General features: G+C 41.5%; 3 protein-coding genes across 5 annotated transcripts in view; 1 reads left to right on the top strand and 2 right to left on the bottom strand.

Annotated features, from left to right (window-relative positions):
- galnt1 (UDP-N-acetyl-alpha-D-galactosamine:polypeptide N-acetylgalactosaminyltransferase 1) overlaps positions 1-2433 on the top strand; it is a 37988-nt gene extending 35555 nt beyond the window's left edge. The window contains exon 14 of the mRNA XM_079345088.1: positions 230-2433. Within this exon, the coding sequence (XP_079201214.1) occupies positions 230-376 (147 nt within the window). The 3' untranslated portion in view covers positions 377-2433. The remainder of the gene's footprint in view (positions 1-229) is intronic.
- A 5667-nt stretch (positions 2434-8100) lies between these two features.
- tmem245 (transmembrane protein 245) lies at positions 8101-21595 on the bottom strand. Of its 3 annotated transcripts, XR_013779178.1 has the most exons (19): positions 20875-21595; positions 19536-19653; positions 18893-18988; positions 18462-18569; positions 18072-18278; positions 17801-17970; positions 16316-16339; positions 13644-13748; positions 13480-13562; positions 13295-13385; positions 13091-13189; positions 12865-12996; positions 12465-12587; positions 10742-10887; positions 10544-10644; positions 10281-10455; positions 9445-9639; positions 9079-9361; positions 8101-8932 (listed from the first exon to the last, which is right to left on the bottom strand). XR_013779178.1 is itself a non-coding variant. In XM_079345009.1 (18 exons), the coding sequence occupies exons 1-18, from the start codon at positions 21472-21474 to the stop codon at positions 9313-9315; spliced, it is 2622 nt and encodes an 873-aa protein (XP_079201135.1). In that variant the 5' UTR covers positions 21475-21595; the 3' UTR covers positions 8101-9312. The 3 variants fall into 3 exon arrangements, 2 of the variants coding, with proteins under 2 accessions (XP_079201135.1, XP_079201136.1); XM_079345009.1 differs by having other exon boundaries at positions 8101-9361; XM_079345010.1 differs by lacking the exon at positions 16316-16339 and having other exon boundaries at positions 8101-9361; positions 20875-21592.
- Positions 21596-22891: 1296 nt separating this feature from the next.
- frrs1l (ferric-chelate reductase 1-like) lies at positions 22892-26085 on the bottom strand. Its single transcript, XM_079344347.1, has 5 exons — positions 25567-26085; positions 25186-25270; positions 24778-24916; positions 23667-23913; positions 22892-23579 (listed from the first exon to the last, which is right to left on the bottom strand). The coding sequence occupies exons 1-5, from the start codon at positions 25769-25771 to the stop codon at positions 23407-23409; spliced, it is 849 nt and encodes a 282-aa protein (XP_079200473.1). The 5' UTR covers positions 25772-26085; the 3' UTR covers positions 22892-23406.
- Between the last annotated feature and the right edge of the window lie 256 nt (positions 26086-26341).

Below are 26341 nucleotides of genomic sequence, written 5' to 3'. Positions count from 1 at the left end.
TTAGTTAGTTAGTGATATAAATTGTAGATGACACATTTCCCAATGTAACCACAGTGTTTCTCACACTGAGAGCAAAGCCAGAACTCAACTGAGCCTCAAAATGAAGTCTGACAGAGTTTGTAAACAGATATTCTGTATGAATAGTTATACATGTACTTGTCCTTGTCATTGAATATGAACCAGCTTGATTTGCATGCCCTCTGACACACACTCTGTTTTGTGCGTGCAGAAGCTGACCCTGGTGCACGTCAACAGTAACCAGTGTCTGGACAAGGCCAGCGAGGAGGACAGCCAGGTGCCCAGCGTCAAAGACTGCACACACACGCGCTCCCAACAGTGGCTACTGCGCAACGTCACACTACCAGAGGTCTTCTGACCACGCTCCACACACTCCCAAACACACACACAACCACACACACAGCAGCCCAGAGTGAGCAATCAGGGGAACAGTTGGTGTTTATCAAAATTGGGCTCAAGGAAAGAAAAGACTTCCCTTGAAGAGATTCGGGAAGAGAGGATGGATCGGATGGTACTACCTCTGCCTGGGATTGGAGGGAGGGGTGGGTCTGACCCCCCTCAGTGCGAAAAAAGAGCAAAGACTCCCACCAGGAGACGGTGGTTGTTTGTTTTACGTTTGTATTTTGTTTTGTTTTTTTAAAGAGATTTTAACCGCCGAGTGCGACGTGACTCCTGGGAGCGAACACGAGGCTAACGGACAGATTTGTGATTCTGCGCTCGAAGCTTCCCCGGACAAAGCAGTCCATCCGTCAGCTCATCACTAACGTTTACTGACTGCCTCTGATGAGAGAATGTGTGCACTTAGCTGTGTGTTTGTGTGCGTGCGTGTGTGTGTGTGTGTGTGTGTGTGCGACGCATGCATGTGTATTCTAAGATGAATGTATGCAACAAGAGTGGGGCTAAATTCCTTGTTTTATGTTTTTTTTTTTTTATTTAAACTCGTAATGAAAATGAACTCCGGTGAACTCCTATGAAGAAGGGTGCATGTGTGAGCGAGCATTTGTGTGCTTGTGTGTGATTGTCTGAGCCCTTCCTACTGTCTTGCAGCAGTGTGTGTCTCCCTCTGGTGCCACACCTCGGTAGTTCATCCCACAGACTTAAAGCCTCCCTACTTTCGACTTCACGAAAGAAACCCAAGAGAAACGAGGACCGACCTCTGCTGTCAGCAGAAAACTAGAGATAGAGAACTATGTTTGTGATATCTTGAGATTTCTATGTCCATTTTTTTTCTATGGTTTTGTGTTTCTACAGTCCTGTGAGAGTGCCACAGAGCAGTAACATTAGTGTGTCTATCTGTCTCTGTTGACTTTTAAGATGTTTAACATAGAGCTAACACACAAACAGGAACTCTGCATATGTAACTGATGTTCACTGCCTAATGATGTGTTCAACCATAAGGAACTCAAACACACACACATGACCTGTAAACATATAGGATACAGGCTGCACGAGCCTCATACTTTAATCCATTTTGTCATATCTTCTTCTGAATGACCTCTTCAGGACACTCCAAGGGCTTTTTTCCTCCAGTGGAGTGTGTGTGCGCGCGTGTATGTATGTGGGTGCCGGTGTGATTTCTGTTAATCCCAGTCCATCAGCTCCCTGTTTACCAGGACAAATGGCTCTCTGATTCCTCGCTGTTGGACAGCCAGACTCGGTAGCATAGACCGACTGCAGACGCTTCATATAAAAAGCAAAAAGCTGCTTCTTCTTCTTTTTTTCTTTTTTTTTTTTTATCCACGCTCTCCTGAGGACATTTCTACAATAGGAGAGGAAGCCAAGGAAGTCGTTATTTGAATATCAAAGAGATGTTGCCGAGTTGTGTTCGGTGACTTAATCAAGGACGGAATAATAAATGTAGAGAGCCGAGGGGAGGGAAGGGTTGAACTGTGGGTAACAAAGAGCAGCAGACGACATATCTTAAATCATGACTATATATCTCATTTTGAAAGCCCACCTGCAGCGTTTTTCTTTTCATATCACAGACAGCTGAACAGGAATTATCAGTGTGTCAATCTTATTTCAACCATCATGCTTTCTTGGTCTTTCTTCTCTATCACTCCTGTCGCTGCGAGTCAGGGCAGGACAGCTCATTTCATAAAGGTTTTTTAACCATTTCAGCTTCCTCCAGTGGAGGAGGGTTTACATGTAGGACGAGTCCCCAGTTCGTCTTTGTCCTGGACGTGGTTGTGGTTCGGTGAGGCCTCTGACTGATTTCATGTCTGAGTGAACGACTGTGTGCTGAAGATGTGAACGTTTCTCGTTTTGTTTTGTTTTTTTATTGTGAGACAGAGGAAGTGGATCGATTGTTCAGATATTTGGGTTGCGGGTGTTAATTCAACTGACATGTCCAGGCTTCCACACTGAGCTGATCCAAATGTAGAAAATAAAAGTGAAAAAGTTTACAGAACATTACAGGACAAATGTGGATTTCTTCCTCTTTTTGTTTGCACACACCAACAATTTATTTTCTGCAAGTGAGGAGTGAATTTTACCTTTGGTGCTGACTTTTTTGGCCAATGTTGTAGAAGCACAGATGGTGCCAATGTTTTTTAATGGGAGAGGGAAAATATATTTGCAAATTTGCCAGACTTTCATTCATGACTGAATATAATTCTACCCATGCTTGTAAACAACCAATTACTTTTTTTTTCATCAAAAAGGAGCCCTATGTCTATCCTTAAGGTGTAACAAATGTCTTCCACTGCAATAACTTCCTCATAAACCTTTTGAAAATCACTTCTTCTAAATATTTGCTACATTTCTTGGTGCCTTTTGTCTTTCTTCTGCAGGCGGGAAAATGTTGAAACAAGTGGCAAGAAGTGTTTTGCAAACATGCGTGTCCTCATATGTGAGAAGTCTACCACTACAAATAGAAACTCCTCTTGTAAGACTGTTCTGTTTGTATAGAAAGACTGAGATAAGGACTAGCACTGCTGCTGCAGAAGGCGCCTATGCGTGTTTAAGAGATCATAATCTCACTTTTCTCCCCACATTGCTCTAGCTAGCTGAAGCTAGTGTGTGATAAAGCACGGTGAGTGTTGCCCTTCCTTAAACTTGACGGTGCTATGAGGAGGTAACGGAGCAGAGCAGTGGACTTACTGTTGTGTTTTGGTTGAATTATTTCAACTCCTATACTTGAGCTGTTGAATAATTCACATGTGAGGATGAGACCCACAGAGAGCCATCACACAGCTTCCACACACATCTTTAATAAAATATGCCTTTTATCCTGAATACATCCTGTATAGTACAAGAATCAGTCTCGATAAACGTGTGTCCTCAGTGAATTCAAAATAGAAATGGACCAGTAGAATTATTCTGATGTCAGCCCCATACCTTGATGAAGACTTATCTGTGCTGGAGATCCAAACAGAGCGTTCTGCAAGGAAACACTAGGATTGAATCTTCTGTGTCGAGCTTTAAGCTGTTGGAGCTGAGGAAGACTCTGCTGTGGTGTGTGTGCTGCAGACTTCAGAGGAACTGTGACTGTGTGGAGCCTTTGATGTGAAGAAAAGGATTAGAGAAAATCAGACTGCAGCCCGGAGAACTCCACCAAGACTCGGAATAATGAAGGATGTGAATTTATGAACTCAGCTGTGGGTCCTTCTGATGTTGAGAAATGAATACAAGAAATTCCTCAATTAATATAAATTGAATCTTTTGTTTTGTTGAAGTAATTGTTTGGGCTGATTGGTTTCCTCCCTGAGAAATGTAGTTGATTTTGTCGATGTCATTACAGATTATTGCAGTTAGTTTGTGATTTAATTAATCATGAAAAAAATATTTAGTCCTGATGTGAAAGAACATCAGTACTAATACACAGTGAGGTATCTTATTGTCCAGCAGCTTTACAATCCAATTTAAACCTGGACCTGAAAGAGAGCGACCAGCAGCATCATCCACGATGAATACGATTTGAGGTTTACAAATAGTATTTTTCTGGAATTTGTCTCTACTGTATGATTTATATAACAATACAGATCTTGGGATAAAAACCCATTAAATGTGATGGCTCATTAGCATCTGCTCTCAGGTATGAAGATTAGCTTGGACTTTTTCATGCTGTGATTGTGATACAAACACTTCATGATCTCACACACTAATAAATGATTCTGCAGTCATTTATCTGATAAAATGTATTCAATATAAATGCGTCCTACATTTTGTGGCAATGATTTAAGTGACTTTCAAACAAAAATGTTTGAGATAGTATCCCCCAAAATTTCCTCTAAACCGGTAGAGAGGAAGACTCACCCTCCCCCCAGGAGGTGTGATGCGGGGTCAACATTTTTCCATGTACGCATAAAAATATGTGTTTATTTTTTTTTTTATAAATCAAACAATTACTATTTCCCTCCAACATGTCTGCATTACTTTGTGGCACAGGAGAACATATACAAATATACTTCATTTAAAGTTTAACTCTGTTTCGCCGCGACCTCTCGCATCATCCCTCCCTGCTCGGTGGGAGTGGGAGTACACATACAAATGTTGGTTTTTTGGTTGGTTTTTTGGTTGTTGTTTTTTTATTCAAACGATTACAATTTCCCTCAAACATGTCTGCATTACTAACTGTGTCGCAATGATGACACAGGAGAATGTATACACATACACTGAATTCAAATTTTAACTATGTTTTGCCGCAACCTCTCGCATCCCTCCCTGCTCTCCCTGGTGGGAGTAGGAGGCAGACTCTCTATTATTGGTTTTATTATCTTAATAAGTATTGCTTTTGAATATACATTGTTTATTTCTGATTGATTATGAATATAGTTTGACAGAGCGACACTGGAATAATGCTGCAGAGAGTAACAGTGACAAGCCATACGACAGTCATCTCTCCTCCCCACACACCCAGACACTAGCAGTTCACACAGGAGCTAAGAACTAAAACAGAGTCCTTCCTTGTTCCTGAAGTCAAACACATGACAATCTGGTCCCAGGACTTTTTTAAAGGTCTGAATGAAGCTTCGCTCGCAGTGACGACAGACCTACTACAGATTTTCTTACCTAAATGTTTTGATACATATTTTTGAAGACAGTTTTTTGTTTTGTTTGCTCAAACATAAAATCAATCAATTTATGAAGAAGAAGATCCTCTTCCCCATACTACATAGAGCAATTCGAGGAAATGTAATATTAGAATGAAAAGTATCTGCTTTATTATCTCCGTGTTTTTAATAACTAAATTTGCAGTATTATTGCAAAAATTGTTGATATTTGCCCATATGTTCCAATATTAACAGCAACAAAGCTAGTTGTCTCTATCGTCTCAGATGTTTTAATGTTTGGTAAGGGCCAGTTACTCAAAATAAATTTAAGAAATTACATTTGTTGCATACTTTACATAGTTTAAAGAAGACTCTAAGCTTTGTCTGTTTACTACTCAAAACCTTTTGAGCTGGAATCTTTGGCTCACCAGGGACGTGATGCGGGTTCACGGGAGGTCAGGGCGACTTCCCCCTCCCTGCCCCCTCCCTGCCCCCCAGGGGCATGATGTGGGTTCACAGGAGATCGCGCAAAAAAAAAATTAGATAGTTGTAAATTAATGTAAATAATATATTTATATATGTTATTTTACAGAAGATTGATTAACAGTGTATGTATTTTGGGCTCACTTTTCTAATCGTGTCGTCTTGCATCATCCCTCCGGGCTCTCTGACGGTGGGAGTGGGATCAGTCAGGACTCGCTTGAGGTCGCCTGAAAAAATTACATATGTTGATCTGGTTGAAAGGTTTTCGAAGAAGACAGATGTTATCAACTTTTAACAAATTTAGATTTAATTAATAATAAGGCATGCAATCTGTTGCCTCAATTTTATTGAGTAGTTAATGTGCATCTCTTTTTCCAGTGCACAAACGCCTCTGTCAAATCAATGTTTATTACCCATCATCATTTGAATGTATCATCCCAAAAGTCCAAATTAACAAGTTTCACAAAGTAGATTTCTCGTAGCCTACAAAGCATTCTTCACCCATTTTAATGTTTACCTGAAAAAAACATGTCTCATCAGGGCCACATTGTTTCTCTCTCCATAGTTGACTTTTTCAATGTAACACAGAGATCGCAAAAGTTATTGAAAAACGTATTAGATAACTCATTCCTCAGTTCCTGATTTAATATTTGGAAAGCTGATCTAATAAAATTACTTAAATGTAACAATCTGGAGAATGCTTTTACATTTGATTTGGGATATCTGTTTTAGGAATATCATCCAGTGATCATTGTGTTTGTTAATTACTTCACTGGAGACTTCAAATGAGAGGTTTCTGTGTGGATTTAGCAGCAGCTGTGCGGTGTCTTTATTTATTCTGTCCATCTGTCCAAAGCCTCGCTGACACATCCACGGTCTGTAAAATGTTCACAGAACAGACGACACCGTGTGACTAAGATCACACAAACACAGAGGGTTTTACTTTTATTGATCAAGGAGACGGTAGCTTTTAATGCATATTTTTTTTAGTATAATTTAAAGGCTGTATACTAGCTTTATGATCACACATTTCAATACGTCCACCTAAAAGCTGCAGCGATTCATACTTTAGCTATTAATTAGTTTCATTTATTGTCCACAGTTTGGTAATTTGTCTTTGGTCTCGTAAAAAAAACAACAGGCAGAACAACAACAACACTTACACACAGACACCTTCAGGGCAAAAGGCAGGACAGCAACGACGGCTACATTACAGCACATCAACAGGACATGGTGTTTAGTGGCCCAATCGCAGTGGGAATAAAGGAATTTTTGAAAAATATTGCGATTTGCCCTTGGCACTTTGTAACGTCTACCAGAGGGAAGAAGTTCAAACTCCCTATTGAGTGGATGAGAGGGATCGTTTGCTATTTTGACAGCTTTTTTTTTCCTAAGATGTACCTAGATATTTGAACTTGTCTACTACCTCCACAGTTTGTCCTCTAATTATAAGGGACTGCACAGGGTCCTAGTTCCTGTGTTTTTGTTACATTGATCTCTAAAGAACTTTCATTGCACCACTTCTGGAGGGATGACACAGTCCCCTGTGGGCCGCCAGTATTAAGCACAATGATGTCGGACCGAGTATTATTAACCAGAACCTGTTGAGGACGGTCAGAGAGGAAGTCCCTAACAAGCTGGATAATACCACTGTTTACTCCTATATCGATTAGTCTCTGCAGCAGGATAAACAGGGCCCTAGCAAGGTGGGAGGGGGCTTGAAGGTGCTTTGACAGGGTGTGGAACATACTGACAGTTGCATCATCAGTTCCCCTCTGACTTTTGTAAGCAACTAGAGCTGATCTGTGACATGTCTGCTTATAACTCTCAAAACATTTTCCTCAAGATAGAAGGAAGAGCAATGGGCCTGAAGTCTTTTAATTCAGTAGCTCCAGGTTTTTTAGGGATTGGCACAATATATGACATTTTCCATAATTTGGGCATTGTTAAAGACTTAAGCAAGTACTGGAATAACTCCAGCACAATACCTTTAAGTTCATGAACATTGTCATTTAAAACTCTCCCTCTCAGGCCATCTGGCCCCAAGGCCAAGTTGGGCTGAATACTAGACAGGCTGGCTACAATCTCATGTTCATTCAGTGTAATAGGGACATATCCTGAGATGTCTCTTTCAGAATGGACTGTTAGTTAAAGGGAGATTTCACATTTCCATTTGTAATTAAAAAAAAAGTATTCTTCTTCGTTTTGGACAGTTTTTACTGTGATCACAGCTGAAATGGTTTTAGATCTCGACTGTCCTCTGAGGCCTTGTTGCCAATAAATGGTTCTAATTTTGCACTAAACCAAAAATGTTATGACTCACGTCCCCAAGACAAATGGAGCCATAATAAACATGTTAGTTGTAGAAGTAGTTTAATAAACTCATTCTGAGTCTACTGTAACCAGACTGTCATTTCTCAGTAATTATAACATTGATATCCTGACATCTCATCATATACCAATGAAAGCTTCCATTTCAGGAAACGATGGAATAGAAACAAAAAGTCATACTGTGACTCCTCACTAGTTCCTTCATTATTTCACAATAAATCAAAAAAGATACTTTAAAGTTGGATCGTTTCTCAAGAAGTACCGACAAGGCCACTTTGGTTTAAATGATGTTTATTGCATCAGTGCAGTGTTAAAAAAATAAAACAGGACCAAATGCAAAGACTTTCAGCTGAACAGTGAACTTTTCAAACCCAGGACATATCACAGCCCCCAGCCCCCCCCCCCCCCCCCCCCCCCCCCCCCCCAGGCAGCTAACACAGTAGCCAAGTTTGATTAATATGTCACATTATATGAACAATTCATATGTACAGCTGGTTCATTAAAGCTTCGAATGACGTAAACATCTTCATACTCTGTTCAAAGTGCTGACGTTTAAGAATGGAGTGAGCGAAGAGTGGGTGAGGTGAAGAGAAAACATAAAAGTCTCTCCAAAAAAGAAAATACCAAGACTTGGGAATTCATTAGCTCGGTCTTCACTTGCACTCAGTGTTTCAAAAAACAATGTTTAAACATAAACCCTCATTAATCCCCTGGTCTCAGATTCAGACCAAACCCACAAACAGGACATCGAATCTGACCCTCGACAGCAGTCGTCATCAGTCTGTCCCTGTGGACATTACAAGAGAAGATGAAACATTGACATAGCGTAAAAGAAAGAAAAAAGTGACGAAGTGGTAACGGATCCTGGTGCACGAGTACAGTAGGAGTCTTGTGAGCAGGGATCTGGAGCTACAATCACTGAAACGTGAATGAAGTTAATAAAAACAATGATCAACCCTTCCCCCAAAGCCAGGCTTGAGGACTTAAGTTTTTCTTCATACCATTGTTAGAAACTTTACTTGAGCCTCAATGAGGAGAGGTAGGAGGACAAATACTGCACAACCATATTCAACACAGCCAGGCAGTGAAGGCGGACATCAGGGACTCTGTAGATTAAATATATTGTGTTATTATTCACCACAATCATTTTAGGATTTTTGGAATTGTATCCAAATCTATTTAGGCACATGGCACAATGTGTTGATTAATTAGCACCAACATCTTCGCCATTCAAAGCCCAATGTGCAGTCACCGGTTCATGTTTGGGATCAGGACGAACGCTCACATCTGTCATTGTTCGGTTCTTGATTCTGAGCAGCTGGAGACAAACTGCTCAGAGAAACGGCTTTGGTGTGATGGCTGCCTTCTCTTCTGGGCCAGGGGCTCCTGTCGAGCCGGGCGAGTGGCGAAGGAGGAGCTTCAGGTAGGAGAGCAGTTCCACAGAGGAATCAGCCAATAAGAGGCAAAGGAACAAATCCTCTCGCTCTCACTCACTGCTCTTCTTTAGGAGTGAAGGGCTGGAGTCTGCGAAGGTCCTAAAAACATCAAACGTTAACAAGGACAGTAATAATGATAGGGGTGCATTCCAATCATCTGTGTGAAAGTGTTTCAATTTTACCTCATGGGGTGCAGCGGCCAAGTGGACTGCACAGGTGTCGGTGCAGCCGAGCTGGGGCTCATCAACATGGCGCTGTAGATGTTTGCTGCAACCACCAGGATGCAGAGGAGGATCGGGCCGATGATGGCGCCCTCCAGACCAAGATAATACGCTCCTCCTGCCACCGCCAGACCTGTGAGATATGGGTGTCCACCCCTGAGAAAAAGACGAGATCAAAAGAAATATCCAAAAAAAATAAAAAGCATGACATTAGAAAACAGAGATGTTTAGAAAAGTGTCGATGAAGCTGGTGTTGCCTGGAAATCTACTACCACATACCTAATGTGTGTTTCTATTTACATCGGGCCTAACACAAAGTGGTCCTTTTCATAGCATCTCTCCATGACACAATAGGGACCAAAGTAGAGAATTTGGAAGTGGTTAATAGAGGGGTGCCAATTAACTTCTCCAAAAAAAAACCCCGGAGCATCTCTCGAGCAGTTCATGTCCATAGAATCGTGTTTGTGGAGCATGTCCAGTAACAGAGTGAAAAAACTGATTTCCCCTTGGTGATAAAGTATGGAACAAAAAAGAAAAAACCTTGGCGGCCAATAAAAACTGAGCTGGAGCATAATCTGGCCCGCTGTCTGGTGTTGTTTTCTTTGGCTCTATCGCAAACAGCTGACTGTTATGAAACGGATTGCGCTAATAGAAACACTATTTATAAACTTCACACTGAATACTTTCCTGTCTAAGCACTTTTCCCTACTAACAAGGCCCTTTTAATATCAATCTGTCGGACAATTATGCCAAGGTTTTTCCGACCGCGGATAAACATACAAACATGCTGTACACACCCTGATATGTCCGAGTAGATCGCCGTGTCTACAAAATAGGTCGGAAGCAGGTGAAAAATCAGCAGCAACACGGCCTTCGCGCCTTCTCCCTGTGCAAGCCACAGGTCGCACACTGCTGGCACCGCCGCCCAGTACGTCCCCAGGAATGGTACAGCCCCCAGGATGGCAGCCAGGGCTTAAAAAGAGAGTGAGTAATCACTGACTATGGCCTGTAAAGTCCAGGTATTGAGAAGTCACAATCTGCTGTTAACATGAAGACTCACCAGAGGGAATAAAAACAATGTTGATGCCAAAGATGGTGTGAGTGAGCCAAGTGTAGAGACCGTAGAAGCCGGCCATTTTAAAAGACGCGTCGAACACTCCTCTTCAAGACAAACACACAGGGTCAAAATCAATGTCTGTGTTTCGATACATGTGATCCGTATACATGAGCTGCCATGAGATCCTGTACGTGTGTCTACCTGATGGCCTCTTCCACAGACTGGCCTATGATATTAGAGGAGGGTCCAGGCTGGGAGAGGGGGGTCAGGCTGATCACCCATTTCACAGGTTTGTAGTATTCACCACTGGAGCTCAGCAGATAGAAGAGAGTGGTGAGGAAAATCACCTGCACATAAATGTAAACATAGATTTACTTACTCGGACAGTGGAGATACCAGGGTTTATTTGTTTTGTTTTACCATTGATAGTACGTATTTTTATGGATTGCTTCATCTTGATAAATTTGTGGATATATCTTTTAATTGTGTCAACTATGCGAGAGTAATTCTTTTAGGTTTGTGAAGTTGTTATACATACATGTGTAAGATCTTATTACAGTAGTAGCAGAGTTATATTTGGTTAACAACTGTCTGTTGTTGTCTGAGAGATTTTGCTTAACATCGAGTCTAGTGTTCTTCATGCTTTATACAGAGTCAAGTATTCGTGGGCTGTCTTTCTGTCAGAATATAAGGAACACTGTGAAGAACAATACATTGACTGCAGAGTCCTGGTCCACCAGCAGGCCAGTGACTGCAGAGTCCTGATCCACCAGCAGGCCAGTGACTGCAGAGTCCTGGTCCACCAGCAGGCCAGTGACTGCAGAGTCCTGATCCACCAGCAGGCCAGTGACTGCAGAGTCCTGGTCCACCAGCAGGCCAGTGACTGCAGAGTCCTGATCCACCAGCAGGCCAGTGACTGCAGAGTCCTGGTCCACCAGCAGGCCAGGGACTGCAGAGTCCTGATCCACCAGCAGGCCAGTGACTGCAGAGTCCTGGTCCACCAGCAGGCCAGGGACTGCAGAGTCCTGGTCCACCAGCAGGCCAGTGACTGCAGAGTCCTGATCCACCAGCAGGCCAGTGACTGCAGAGTCCTGATCCACCAGCAGGCCAGTGACTGCAGAGTCCTGGTCCACCAGCAGGCCAGGGACTGCAGAGTCCTGGTCCAGCAGCAGGCCAGTGACTGCAGAGTCCTGGTCCAGCATGTCAACTATTGTGAGATTCTGAGCAGCATGTCAGTAACTGCAAGGCTCTGGTCATGAAGCATGTTGTCAATCATTGTGAAGTCTTGGTCAACATGTTTGAGTAATTGTCTGTGATGTCGTTATGTTATTTGACCATGGCTAAATAAATCTAAGATGATCCACAAGTCTGTTTGACGATGTTCTCCTCGTTCATTCAACACAGATATAGAAACCCCCACCTTACAACCATAATCCCACTGTGACATCACAAGAACAATTTTGAAACAGAGCATTTTTCCTCTGTCTTTTAAGTCTTATGCAGTCCACAAACAAAAGACTGGATGGGTTTCACATTGTGTGGGTCGATAGACGCTCCAATATATGTCCAAAAACACAGTCAAAGAGGACTTTTTATAACATGTCCCCTTTAAAACAAAGCTTTACGTATGTATATGATGGCAGACATTTATGGTAAATAATATTTCTGATTAAGTCTGAAAACTTAGTGTTAAATGGAAATGTTTGGATGCATCACTCTTGTGCAGTAAAAAGTATAAAGAGGCAGCAAAAACTGTCAAGAAGTTTAAAGAACGTAAAAAAAAAAAGTGTCAACCCTAAGTTGTAGTTTTTGCTGAGTTCAAACGGTCACAAAAAAAACATGAAAAACCACCTCAGGTGATTCGTTTATGAGCTCCTTTCATTTATGCCTCTGTTAAAAGTTGCTATTAGTGATCGTCTCATACCAGACTCAGAGCGAAGTTGAGCAGCGCGGTGCCACTGTGAAACAGCACGGTGAAGAGAGTGGTTGTGGTGGAGATGAGGAGGCCAACATTTCTGCTCATCACCACCCACAGAGACTCCAAGATCTATGAAAAAAAAAACAAGTAGACGGTAAACATGTCAGCCGCAGGGAAAACTGTGAACACCACCCTCTGAGACACATCTGTATATCTGTCAACAACTTCCAGATGTTGTGACACCAATTAAAGGCCAGCAAGGGCATGACTGACAGGCAGAAAATCCCACCTTTAATCTTTCTCCCTTCACTGATTCTAAGAAATATCATGACACAAGATGTTGCTTTTTCTGGCAAACACTTTTCAAAGGAGCCAGAATACAGCAGAGTTAAACACAAATACTTACAGACAGCAGGGTCTCAATATTTTCCTGCAGAAATGAGGCGATGTCCTTCCAGTCCAGGATGTCGCCCAACCAGCTGTTCTGTCTCTGAGTCATCATCTTCTGACCACGAGGGCGTCCCGTGTGGGTAGTGTTCTGTTCAATGCAGGAAATATTTTGTGAATTCAAAGGGGAACAAAACTTCAGAGACTTAAATGGACAGGCCCGTCGTCAATCATCCTCACAATACCTTCACAAACCAGGAGTGATACAGTCTGTCCCAAAGCTCCAAAACCTGTTTCTCAATCACAGCTGTGTGATTCCCCTTTTCTCCTAACATTTTATGGAGCTGCACAAAGACACGAAGATTCAATGGATTGAGTTTTGTGTTTTTGATTCCATATTTTAAAACTGAGAAATCAGTGAAAAGTACAGAGGCAGGCATTGTTCTTACCTTCTGTGTTATCCATTCTCGACCGTGTTGATAGACATTTGTAGCAGCTGAATTTAGAGCTTTCTGCACCACATGAGCCTCTGGAAGCCAACTAGAGGGCAGACAGTATTCAACAGATGTGAAATTAAAAACCCCAAAAGATAAAGATTAAATAATTTTTTTAAAAAAAGTTTAAACTGTCATACTTTGCCCATTCTGGATGATTAGACACGGTCTCGTTGATGAGGTTACTCGTTACGTCGACGATGTGAACGCTCTCATGGTGAACCTAGAAAGATAAAAGTGACACACTTAGACAGGACCTGGTCTATGAGTTGCAATCGAGTGACTCAAAGGTGCAACAACATACCATCGCAGTGAGCAGAAGAGCCATGAGCAGTGTCCCTGAGACCAGGACGAAGATGATGAAGATGCTGATGATTTTATCCAGAGATCGCTCCAACCACACGATCATCTGCAGACAGAGACGGAGAAGCCAGAGACGAGAGAGACAGGGAGGTGTGAAAAAGAGAAGATAAAAAGTCATTCTGGGAATCTTAAGACACTGAAAATATACAGAGAACAGACACATGGAGAAACCTGCACCCTTCCCGTTAGGATCCAGATGTGCCCACTTGGGCCCTGAGTAAAGTTTGAGTTAACCAACGTTTCAAACATGCACACATCCTCACACTAGCAAACATGCGAGTGAAATCTCAGGCTGTGTGCAGAATGTTTAATCAAAACACTTTTAAGTTATTTCAATGTAGATTATTAACTCAGGTTTCTCAGTGTTTCAAAAACTGCATCAACAGCAAAACCTATGACAGCTTCAGTCTCTGCATGTTTGTGTGTTAACGTCACAAAAGCCATGTGTTAAAATGAAGTTACTGGAGTTTATACGTTAATGAAAGAGGCTCTGTTCCAGTGAACGCTCCTCTCCAATTTGGCCAAAAGGTTTTCATTGAGCAACATTGGAGCTCCATTGCTTGGAGGAATATAATACTTCAGGCTTTGGGTGCCCAGACAACACTCTGTTAAATTCAGTTTTTTGTAATTTTTCTCAATGAAATTTGTTGATAATAATAAATAACATGTATTCTAATGCCGAACTGTTCTTCAGAAGATGAAAAGAGATGAGAAACGTTTGATGAGTCATTTCTAAGTCTGATCAAAACTGCTTTGTTACCTGATCCTTAATGTAGGTTTAAAAAGATCGATTTTAGAAAGGCTTTTGTTTATACCCATGTAAATGAGAAAGTGCTGAAATGCATCTCTATCAGGGGCGTGTACACACTTTTTAACAGGGGTGGCCCAACTGAGACCCCTGCCTTATACAGGGGTGGTCTTAAGTATGATGACTAGGGATATCATTCACTTTACTCACATTGGTATTTACCATTTATTTTACAAAATGAGACTGAAGACCCAGTTAAGACAGAAGAAGAATCCTTTAGCTTGTCAGTGTGCGTTTGTTTTTTTCTCTCAATAAGGGGAGGTGATTGGAGCTTCTCATTGTGGTGTCTCACTGTTAAATGCTGTATCATGTTGGTTGTGCTATTTGTGTAGTACCCGTCTTGTTGCAATATTTGCACACAGTTTTTGTCTAGTCTGTTATCTTCTCATCTCTTTCATTTTCTGTCTTGAAGAAGCAAAATGCTTCCACACCTCCGATTTAAAAGAGAGTGCAGCGTCCTCAATTTCAGAATCTTTATCTGCAGCTGCCTGCAGCATGCCTCTTTGAATCGATTTATCCCGATTTTACAATTTATCTTTACATCCCTAATAATGAGTGCACAGACTCACAAATATTAATCAATTAACTAGAATTTCTCACCACAAAAATCTTTTCTACTTAATATCAAGAGATCATAGAAACATTGTCGCCATTTTTAACAAAACAAAAAGAAGATTTATGTTCAGTCACAGTTTAAACTTTTCCAAATTCCTGCTGTCTAACTTGTAATGTTTTGGTCCTGACATGTTGCCAGTTAGTTGCTTGCAGTAAGACGGTAAGTAAGACAGAGGACATACCTTTCTTTACTGTAACAGCATGGCAGGGTTTTTTTTTTTTTTTTTTACAAACAAAATATGCTACATTGATATGAAAAGAAAACTTTTTTGTAATCAGACAGGGCAAATAGCCAATCAGAGTCTGTGCTTTTTAGGGCAGCCAATCATATTTCCCTGGCCGCTCCTCTAGACACGCCCCTAATCTGCATCTCAAGTTTTAGAAAAACTGTTTATCAACTATGTTTATCACTTGCCTCGCAGGGCTTCTGTATTTGCCGTCTATTTTTTAACGACATCGTTGTCCCTTGAAACTAAATCTTTTGTCGAACAAACGTCATGTGGCGGTTTGTGTGGAACTGTTGGCTGTAAATGAAATTATAAATATAATAAGGATATTCTAATCCTTGTAGTTGTCAAATATGTTGCTAGATACATTCTAGTCCTCCTAAAATATAAAGTCATAAAGCTCTTTTACAGATAAAGGTTGTTATTTTAGAGTTTCACATCCATTCAAACATTATTGTGTTTCCAATGTTTTGTAAATCCCATTCCCATCCAGCATGATCACATCCCACCTGCCAACTCTGACATTTTTCTTCCTCTGTATTAGAGCATAATCAACCTCAGGCCAGGGTTATGGGCCAAAAACAACAACATTGTCCACTCCTCCATCTCCACTCTTCTCTTTACATCAGCCATTACTCCATGCAGCCCATTCACTCTCAAGCCAGACCTGCCGGTTAGATCACAGCAGGGAAGGTATGGATGAGGCCAAAGGGACAAAAGAATCCCCGACCTGACCGTAGCTTCCTTTCAAAATAAAAGCAGGCAGCAGGAAAGCAGTGAGAGGAAAAGCACACACAGGATGACAGGGTGATGACAGTGGATGGGTACAGTGCCAGTCCAAGCTACTACGAGGTGTGCTCACACCTTCACACCTTCACCCACACTTATAAACAGGTTATTGTTAATCAGAGTTAACCTCATACACACTCGTTCTCTCAGCACTCTGCTCCCCAAAGTCATTACCTGCTTGTTAAGCCAATGCCAGAGCTTGGGGAAGAGACAAAGAGACATTGGGAAGATTATTTTTGGACAGATCTGTGCAGCAGTCATCACAAGTACCCGTGCAAGAAGAACACAGCCTCTTAGTTACGGGTTTGAGTGGTCGGGTAGAGAAGAGTGACAGGAAGGAAATAACAACAGCAACCAGGAGTGTGGCTTTACAAGGGGGATGCCAGTCACATGACAGAATGTTCTCCCATAAACATCAAGCGAGAAACATCCTTTAGTGTGTAAGTTGTCAGCAATGAGACAAGTGCAATATGGACTCTCCTTCTGCTCTCTCTGCTTTTTAATGCTCCACCATGTTCACCTGCAGCAGTCACTTACTCTGCGTGTCCTGGACCGGTACTTTACAGAAGCTTTCCGTGTCTTCAAACAACACTGTGTGAGCAGTAAATGAAACAAGTTTTGGCTGGAAGGCGATCATGCACAGAAAGACCCAGTCAAAACTAAAACCTAAAAAAAGGAGAGCGAAGTGAAACCGGCCATCAAAATAACCTGCACTGTTCACAGACGAGCTCAAGCCGCAAGATAGTTTTAAATTAAAAATGATCCTTTCAGTCTGAGAGTGCGTTTGACTTAATTAACAATAAACTAGAATAAGAAATGCATGATAGATCAAAAGACACAAAATGCATTTGTTGTTTTTTTATACTTTCACAATGTAAAAGTAAAGCTTTAAGACTGGAGCAACACAAAAGCTTTATGCCTACATTTTTTTTTTGTAATTTAATTTGGGCTTTTTATACAGAGATAGGACAGTAGATAGGATCATTATAAAAGGAGAGAGAGTGAGGAATGACATGCAGCCAAAGAGCCACAGGTCAGAGTCACATGCGCGGGCCTCATTCTTGAGGACTGTAGCCTCTGTACAAGGGGTGAGAAAACTCCCCACTAGGCCACCAGCAGCCCATCACGATTATGATTCTGATCTAATGTTTTAATTTAATCTGTAATATTTAAAGAAAAAAAGATCATAAATGTAAGGGTGTTTAAACTTTATTTACACAAGTGCTATATTTTCTGCAGAGCCCTATCTGAATGAATGAATGAGTGCAGTAACCTTTTTTTGCAAGGTTTGTTAGTTATTTGTTTTTTTATTAGAAGACAACATACCACATAGTTATTTTCTTCCACCTAAAAAGGTTCCTTTAAAGTTATTTACAAAGTAAGTCCTGTATGCTCCAAACATGAAAGTTCTCTCATCATCAGAATTAGACTTCTGATGATGAACAAAGCTGTTCAAACCTTGCTGAATATTTTATAGAGTGGTCTTTGAGCTGAGCTAAAACAGTCAGAGTTGTCGCCTTTAACACGTCTAAAAGAAGGCATGTTTACAAAACAAGAAGTGTGTGAGTTTGATGGTGATTGGGGAAAGTAATAAACTGTGTAATTTAAGAGAGAAACCTCCACATCTGGGACATCTGGGAAATCGGTCAGAGACATTACCCTAGTGTCCACACGCAGCAGAAACTGAGCCAGGCCTTTGATTGGTCCAGGCAGCAGGGCCTCCTCTCGCTCACGTCCGAGCTTCTCCAGCACCACCCACCACGAGCTGAGGGTCCGCTCTGCGAAGCTCTTCAGGCCAAAGTGGACCACCAGCTTCTTTAGCACCCACACTGAAGCATCAATGCAACATTAGTCTGAGCAGGTGTGAGAAAAAGAGAGTGAAAAACAGTGTGTGTGAGCTTGTGCGTGTGTGTGTGTGTGTTCAGTATACCGGCCAGAGGAATGGGCAGCAGCTGTAGGATCCATAGGTTTAGCCACACCTGAACCAGCACAATGGCCCACACAAGCAGAATGAAGTAGATGTCACTAGCTCTCTGGGAGCTCTTCTCTTTCTGAAAGAGGCCGGCTGGAAGCGAGCGAGAGCCTCGTGGGAATCCAGATGTGGAGGGTGGAAGTGGGCCAGCAGACTGCACTCCGTCTTGTAGGAGGAGATGGAGAAAGCACAGGGGAGGCAAATAAGAGGAAGAGAAAGAAAAAGAAACACGGACTGACACGTGTTTGCCGTCATGCAGAAAGTGCTGATCACTGATGCTTTTGTCAGTATGTAGCTCATAAAGGTGCGGACAGGTGAAAATGAAATCCAGCTGCTTTATATTAATACCTGTAGATGAGTTTCCACTGGGCTCAGTTTTCATCTGAAGGTTACTACAGGAGATAGCCATGTAAATAGTGTTAGCAGCGAACGACAACACCTGCCCTGACAGCTCTCCTGGGGAGGTAAAGAGGCAGAGAACAGTCCCACATTATGCCACACACACTTATCAGTACTGTGTTTACATTTCTTCACTGTTGGTTCACTGTTTGAATGACAAACTGGCCACCTAATGTCTTATAAAATCATAAACAATTGCAGGTTTGTTTTTTTCGAAGAACGATACCACTATTGTGTTTGAGCAGTAAATACGAAGCTATAACCTGCAGCCAGTTATCTAACGTACATATACATGCTGGTTACACATAAGGGATACAGCTGTCTTAGCTCTGACTGAATGTGACAAAATCCTACTGTAGTGTAGCAGTGTGTGTGTTCACCTCTGCCAGGGACAGGCGGTTTCTCTTGAGAGCCGAGGATCATGAGGATAACCATGACCACAAATATGGGCACCCTCCACGAGCCAGTCAGAGACACTAGAACACATTCAAAATCTACGTCTTCATCTGTTTTCATGACCGTGCTGGTGATTGAAATGGAAAATACTGACTTCTGGTGCACTACGTCAAATTTTTTTTTCTTTTAACTATACAATTCTGAAATATGTTAGGTCCACACAATAAGCCAAGATGATATCATGATCAGCCTATCAAGTAGCAACATTAGCGCATGCACTCAGTCACTTTTAACATTTCACGCCTGAAGGTCAAGTGTGCTAAAAATATCGAGGACTTCCTCATCTACTCGGCATGTGCTCCGTCTGATGGAGGACTTGTAGAGACACCGTCTTAGATTTACTGGAGGACAACTTTACCCCCTCGACTTCAGAAAACCTAAATGTTCAAACGCATCTTTAGAGTCTGCTTTCAGCAACCAGACACACGTCTACTCACGTTTGCAAAAATGTAAAAAAATCAACCCTAAGGCAAAGACATAGTTTTCATAAAAATATGAAGTGAAATCTAACAGGTCCAAGCAGGTCCCCCCACCTTCCCCCCTTCCCTCGCTCACTTATTCACTCACCAATGTAGAAGAGCAGGACAGACCAAACAGGAAGAGCCAGAGCCCGCAGGTAATGCTCAGTGTGAGGAGCCCATTTGAAACAAACAGCCAACAGGTAGCCAAACACCAAAGTGCACACCTGAGGAGGAGCCGAAGAGTGGGAGGGGAAACATGATGAACACAGGGTACAAAAAAATATATAAATATTGTGCTTCCTGCATCACGGGATGTTTCGCTGCTTTTGCTCTGAGTGTTTCTGAACTTTCTGTCTGAGTTAAAAGAACACAGCCAGTGTTTGTGGTGATCATGTGACTCATTATTTAAGGGAAGAAGTTTTCAGCTGTACTGTCTCATGTCCTCAACTTTGTGTTATAGTTTAATGATTGCTGGCAGGTGGGATTGGATCGGTCACAAGGCATTAGAAAAGTCAGTGACAAATGTTCTTATAAGGATAAAAAAAAAAAAGGCTAATTTTTCCTTTTCACAGATTCTAAAATGTGACTTAAACCCTTTGTTAAGACTTCAAGCTGTGATCTCCGGGCCTCGTCCACCTCTGATAGAAGGAAAAAGAGGAATAGGATGAAATAAGATGTCTTCTGGTCTGGTCATAAAGGTCCAAACTTCTTTCTTTTCACACAAATGCATCTTTAAATGTAATTCAATACACCGTCCTTCAGCCTATTAACAGTCAGGAACCCTGTTTGGATCCAGCACTGCTTCTTGAGAAAGGACAGACTGTCATAGGAGGAACATTTAACACAATTTGTAAGTTAAATTGAGCCCAAGCCCCTGGAGCTTTTAGGGAATCATGAGGTATTGATAAAAACAAAACAAAAAAAACATCATCTGAGGAAATATTTATGTCACAAGTTCCAATAATGTTCAGTTTTAGCAATGAGGTTAATGTTATTACAGACACATGTTCAAACATTTTAAGACTAGTCTCTATTTGTAGGATTGTATGGAGATTATAATTTCAAATAGAGTCAATGTTTGAATATGTATAAATGACTAATTGTAGCCTTAATAAAAAGCTGTTTTTTTTAATGATTATAAATTGGTAGTTTTCTGTATTTACTATGTTCTTTTTGTCATATGTGACTGACTTTTACTTTTCTACATTGCTCTTTGCACTGCATCATTTTGTGTACGCAAATGTTTTTAATGGTAAAAATAATTATCAGAATCAATAATAGTTGAAATGTTCACAGTCGTATGTCCCAGCTCTTCTTCGAGCTGGCTTGACCGCAGTCAGTTTTGGGTGACTCGGTTGACATGCAGACCTCACCCACCAGTGGCATCCACACAGCGACACAGAGGAGCGTCTGTTGTCATTAGAGAAGCGTGTACACTTACTCACCCACATGGTGTGGAAACAGTCCAGCAGGGCCCCGATGATCCCACAGACGTGCCCGAGGATCACCTGCATGCCGATCACGCTCCAGAACAGGTAGAAGAAGTAGACCAGCGGCGCTCCGGCACCGATCACCAGCAGCACGGTCAGCCTCTTCAGCACCAGCCGACCCATCGCCTCCATCCCGTGGTTCACACACCACACGGGGACCAGCAGGGTCCCAAGCACGATGGGCGTCCCGGTTTCCTGAAGGCCGCTGAGCCAGGAGCGGCCGAGTCGGGCCAGGGAGTGCTTGAAGGGGTGGAGAAAGGTTCCGCAGAGCGTAGCCCACAGGAGTGGACGGAGGAAGGCCTCCAGAATAAAGTAGACCAGCACCGCCGCTCCGCAGCAGATAGCCACGAAGATCATCGCCCCAGTGTTATAAAAGGCCTGTTTGATATTTTTATCAAATTTCAAAGAAGCCGGCTGGCTCAGCAGTTGGCTCATCATCCCGACCGCCGGCTGCACGCTCTCGGAGAAGGAGACAAAGTGAGGCCGCTCGCAGGGAGGGCTGCTCGGGGGAGAGACAGCGGCAGGCTCCGGTGCCGAGTCCTCCTCGTCTGCCATGTTCTCAACTCTGCTCCCGGTACGTCGCTCCACCCGAGATATCTACCGCGTGAGGAAGGAAAACAAATGACGTAACACGTTGAAACCGCCAACGGAACTGTGGGAAGTGGAGTTTGTGTAAAAAAAAAAAAACTCGCTTCCGGGGAACAATTTTTTTTTTATTATAAAAAAAAAAAAACAATAATAAAATGTATACTATATTACTATATATATTTTATTATTGTTGTTGCTGATATTTTTATGGTATTATGGTTGTTGAAAATGATATTCAAATATAATAATAATAATAATAATAATAATGTGAAAATATTTATGTCATAAGTAACGTTTGGATATTTTAATGTCAGAGATTGGTGCCCCTCAGTGGTAATACCAACGAATGACACGTTGGATGAAAGTCATGCAAGTCACTATGATATCAAAACGATTAGAAGATCTTGTAATTAGAAATACATTTTAATTCCTTGCAACTGTCATACATCAAGGTAATAACCAGTCAATAAGTATATTACTACTTGAGTTCCAGAGTCCTGTTAGTGAAATTCAAAGATAAAAGGTGATTTACTGGGGTAAAAAAATATATTGTGAGACACTTTTTTACCACAATTAGACACATTTTTAGGAAATGGCCACATTTTATGTCAATGTTGCTAGTAATGCATGCATGGATGGCAAGAAAGAAAGTCCATTGAAGCCCAGTGTAAAGTACATTGAGCAATGTTCATTTTAATTTAATCAATTATACTTGGCTTCGGCAACTGTGAATAATAGAGGCAATTGTGCATAAGTTTTCATCTCTCAGGAAGACTGCCCCCACACCGCATCTCTTAAAATCAAAGTGAAATATTAAATGAAATATAAACTCAAAAGCCTATGCATTTGTACATAAAGCTATTTTTAAACTTTATTTTTAAACTTTTATATAGCCTCTTAATATCTGTCAGAGCTGTCTGTTCATGGAAAGAAACGTCATTCATCTCTTCTCAAACATTGTAGATTCATTTAGGTGAGAGGCTTAATAACATATCCATTTTTGATACTGATCATAAGGCTACAATAACAAACTGGGGGGGAAATTTGTCTCAGTCCCTGTAAACAGTTCTTTACTTATCAGTTTGCCCCTGTCAGCGTGTTATTGCTTCTTTGGGCAACAGTCACTCAGGTAGAAGTCGCTTTCTGCCTACTAAACACAGTCACAGTGCCAAAGTCACAACCACTGTGGTTGAGAAAAAAAATAATTAAAGGAAAAGTTTTGATTTAGATGAGCCAAGAATTTATCAGTGCCATCAACATAAACATTTGAAAAATAAATAAGATATTTTGCATGGTAAACATATACTGTCGAGAGTCCCTTAAACCCTGGAAACGACATGCTGTTATAGTCAAAATAAAGAAGTGGACCATATGTTTTCTGCTACTTTTGCAAACATAACGGTGAAATAATGTTAAATGTGGTTCCGAGCAAAGTGGCTCCAAGTCCTTCTATCCACAGGTATATTTCGTGTTGTAGTCAAGTTCAACATGAGATACCGTCCTCTTTCTCTTCTGCTTTTCCAATGAACAACAGCTGTTTAAAATCCTTCCCAGATTTTTGAGTGCATGCAGTATTCTGAAAACTTGTAAGTCTTACTTACTGATAGTTATTGAAACTTGGTGGCTATATGAAATACTGAGAATTACTGGTGCGCTTGTACTATACTACTCTTTATCAGACCCTGTATTTTTATTGACACCGGGACATTATAGCTCTACAGTACTGGTTCAATATTTTGTCCTATGAGCTCTGAAAGACAATATATTCTCTCTAAGTTCTTAAATATATCTAATACATTGTCTCTCTGTGCAAAGCACACTTGACAGAAATGACAACATTTTTTATTGCTGCTTCCTCTTCTCTTTCCCTAGGTTTTCCCCTCCACATGCTGAGCTTTATTACGGTGTTCCCATAAGTAGATAAAAGGTAAGAGCTACTATGAGAAGTAAGCAGAGGGGGGAGTTGAAGGTCTGGTAGGCTGTAGAAGGCATGAAGATGTCCTCATACTTGTAGATGCTGATCATGTGGTCACTGACAGGTGGACTGTCGATGTCGTGCCTTGTAATGGAACCTGGTGGATAAAGGTAAGAAGACGTGGAAGAGGTTATAAAAGACAAAAATAATACAGCTGAGTTTATCCTTAAGCTTAATAAGTCACCTTGTATGGCAGGTCCCCATGCAAACAGGTAATACCACGACAGGTGTAAGTCTACAAGAGTCTCCTCTCTGGGGACGTATAACGGCCGTTTGAAGCGACAGGTCACCCGGTTGTTCTCAAAGATGCCCTCTTCGTCTCTCGCAGGGTTCCTCTTTATTTCTTTGGCCCACTGGCCCACATTGTAGAAGTGATGAATCCGCACACGTCCGTTATCGTCATGGACACAACCCATGACGTCATCTCCTCCCTGGGGAAGGAAACAAACAATGAGTTTACCTCTGAATTGCTGAATTTAAAAAGAATATGATTCTGATACAAAGTAAAAACATAGGTAGTGGAAGAGACAAGAGACGATGTCTGCTCATCAAAGGAGAGACAAGAGTTTTCTACTTCCTACTATCAACTCTTACACCTTGACAAGAGTTAGGGATATTCTGATTCAGAAACAGGTATATTATTCTGGCAACAATAAATAGGGGATACTGTATACAGTTATTTCAGCATTGATAAACTTTTATTCACCATTCAGCACAGAGGACCATAATCTCATTTATTTATGGTAAAACTCCTCTACAAGCAGATATGTCGAAGTTTATTCTAGTGAGGAGGGTTGACAGAAAGTATTTCACTTAAAAATAAGTAGTATTCAGTATAATCAAATTTATTTATTTTTTTCTAAATAACTTTCTATCAATTAAATTAATAAAACATTAAGTTTTGTTTGAACCCTCTTGGTTCCTGTTTAAAAATGTTTTTAAAAAAACAAAAAAACATTGAAAAGACTCTTATTTTTATCAGGCCGGCTGCAGCCTTAACAACCTTAAATCTTTTCTGTATTTGGTATTATAGACTATCTGCGCAGATTATAAATTATTCAAAATAAAAATTGTGTTTAAAATAAACCCATGATACTGTTTGGCATATTTGGTCTGTACAGCAAGCCACAAAAAGATTCAAAATGTACAACATCTTTTTTTTGTTTTTGAATGATATTATTACACTATATACATTTACAGAAACTTGCTCATACACAACAAGTATAGTCAGCATTTTTGTGCACTTGAACAAAGGACTCTCTCTACAAAGCCAGAGAAGATGGACAGCTTCTCACCATCTTCTTGTCAGATGAGAAACCTACAGCCACCCAGCCGTCTGTATCTGCGCTCATCTCATACTCCACATCTGTCCCAATGCGACGGTAACTCAGGAAGTAGTCGCACGTCTCTGCATCACAACCTGGTTTTCCATACCTTTGTGAAGATAAACAAATGTAAACACTCTCTTTGGAAGAAGTATGAGAAGGTGAGGCTTACACCAGGGCTAGAAATGTTTTTTAAATCAATTTCAAACTGATATCAGAGAACAAGTCTGCACTGAGAAGAAGTCTATGTGTAGTTCTAGCACTTCTCAGTCAGGACACAGCATCTAGGATAAAGTAGCCTCAGGGAACACAGCTGCACAGGGGGCTCTGATTTCAGGCAGCCAAGGAAGGGAAAAGGATGTCTCCTCATCTTCTCACCTTATGCAGCCTTTTGTGACTCCACAGTCGGTCACTTTGATTTTGGCAAAGGGGTCCACTGGTGGAGCGGTGGGGAACGGATAGCCTGCAAAAAGCAAAATAAGCACTTGTATTGTCTTTTCACACAGAAGAAGAAAAATGCCAAGGGGGGTGAGGGGGGTGTTGGGGGTAGCTACATAGAGGAGCTGGCCTGGGTGCTGAAAAGCCTTGCAGAGTGATGACAGGTTGGTTGCAGCAGGACAAAACAAACAGTATAGGGTCCGTTTCAGTTTCTCTGGCCCATGCTATCACATCGTGCATGTTTTTAAGGTTGCTTATTTAGCTCGAGACGTAAACAAAACACTCTATGTAGCAGCCTTGGTTACGAAGCACTTGTCTTACCGTCGTCTGACAGATATCTGGACTCCAGGAACTCGGATGCGAAGGTGCTGTAGGAGTCCTTGTGAGGCTCATGGTGTCCCGGCTCTCCGTGCTCCCCTTGGCCGGCCCGTAGTGCTCCCTCATCGGTGGGGCTCGACGCGACCCCCCACCATCCAATATGGCTCACCAAAATCGACAGCTGCAGCAGCCTCCGTAAGAAAACCATGGCTGTTGATGATTTTTTTTTTATTTAAAAGGCAATAATAAAGCAACGAAACAACTTGAAATGCAATCGGTTTCTCATGATAATTTGAAAATCCTCGCATGTATCCATCGCAGCATCACCAGAGTCATCTCCGCATCCTAATAGCCTGTTTGGATGTTTTTATTCACATGGATGATGGGGGATTAAACGTCGATGAGTGCTTGTCAGAGGGGCTAATTGACACTGAAATTACCCCTATTTGTAATCTTACCATCTAATTCCGCCACGCGTACATAAACCCCTCTTATATCTGAATTTAGATGTATTCTAGCCCTCACTAGTCTTGACATATTTTTCAGTTTTACAGGAGAAGTGGTTTCGTCCTGCCTCCCTCTCTTCTCCCTATTCAGTCTTTCTCAGAAACAGCCAATCAGGAGTCGCTACGTGCTGTTTTCAGAACCGATCAATAGGGTGGTTTGCCCCATTCTCAGACGCATGAATGTTTTCCTGATAGACTCAAACTATGTGCCAGAGATTTTGGAGTGTATTCATCATTTAATGCTTAAAGACTGTGAGCATGTTTGCACATGA

Source organism: Symphodus melops, assembly GCF_947650265.1.
Source record: "Symphodus melops genome assembly, chromosome: 5".
NCBI classification, from domain to species: domain Eukaryota; kingdom Metazoa; phylum Chordata; class Actinopteri; order Labriformes; family Labridae; genus Symphodus; species Symphodus melops.
The sequence above is the reverse complement of the archived record's forward strand: the minus strand, read 5'-3'. Positions and strand labels throughout refer to the sequence as shown.

Coding starts and splice junctions, on each gene's coding strand:
- frrs1l (XM_079344347.1), bottom strand. CDS start 25,771: ATGGTTTTCTTACGGAGGCTGCTGCAGCTGTCGATTTTGGTGAGCCAT. Junction 25,271..25,566: donor CAGATATCTGTCAGACGACG/GTAAGACAAGTG, acceptor TGCTTTTTGCAG/GCTATCCGTTCCCCACCGCT. Junction 23,580..23,666: donor ATGGGGACCTGCCATACAAG/GTGACTTATTAA, acceptor TTTATCCACCAG/GTTCCATTACAAGGCACGAC.
- tmem245 (XM_079345009.1), bottom strand. CDS start 21,474: ATGGCAGACGAGGAGGACTCGGCACCGGAGCCTGCCGCTGTCTCTCCC. Junction 17,971..18,071: donor GCTGCCCATTCCTCTGGCCG/GTATACTGAACA, acceptor TTGATGCTTCAG/TGTGGGTGCTAAAGAAGCTG. Junction 13,749..16,315: donor GGCATTGGCTTAACAAGCAG/GTAATGACTTTG, acceptor CTCTGTCTGCAG/ATGATCGTGTGGTTGGAGCG.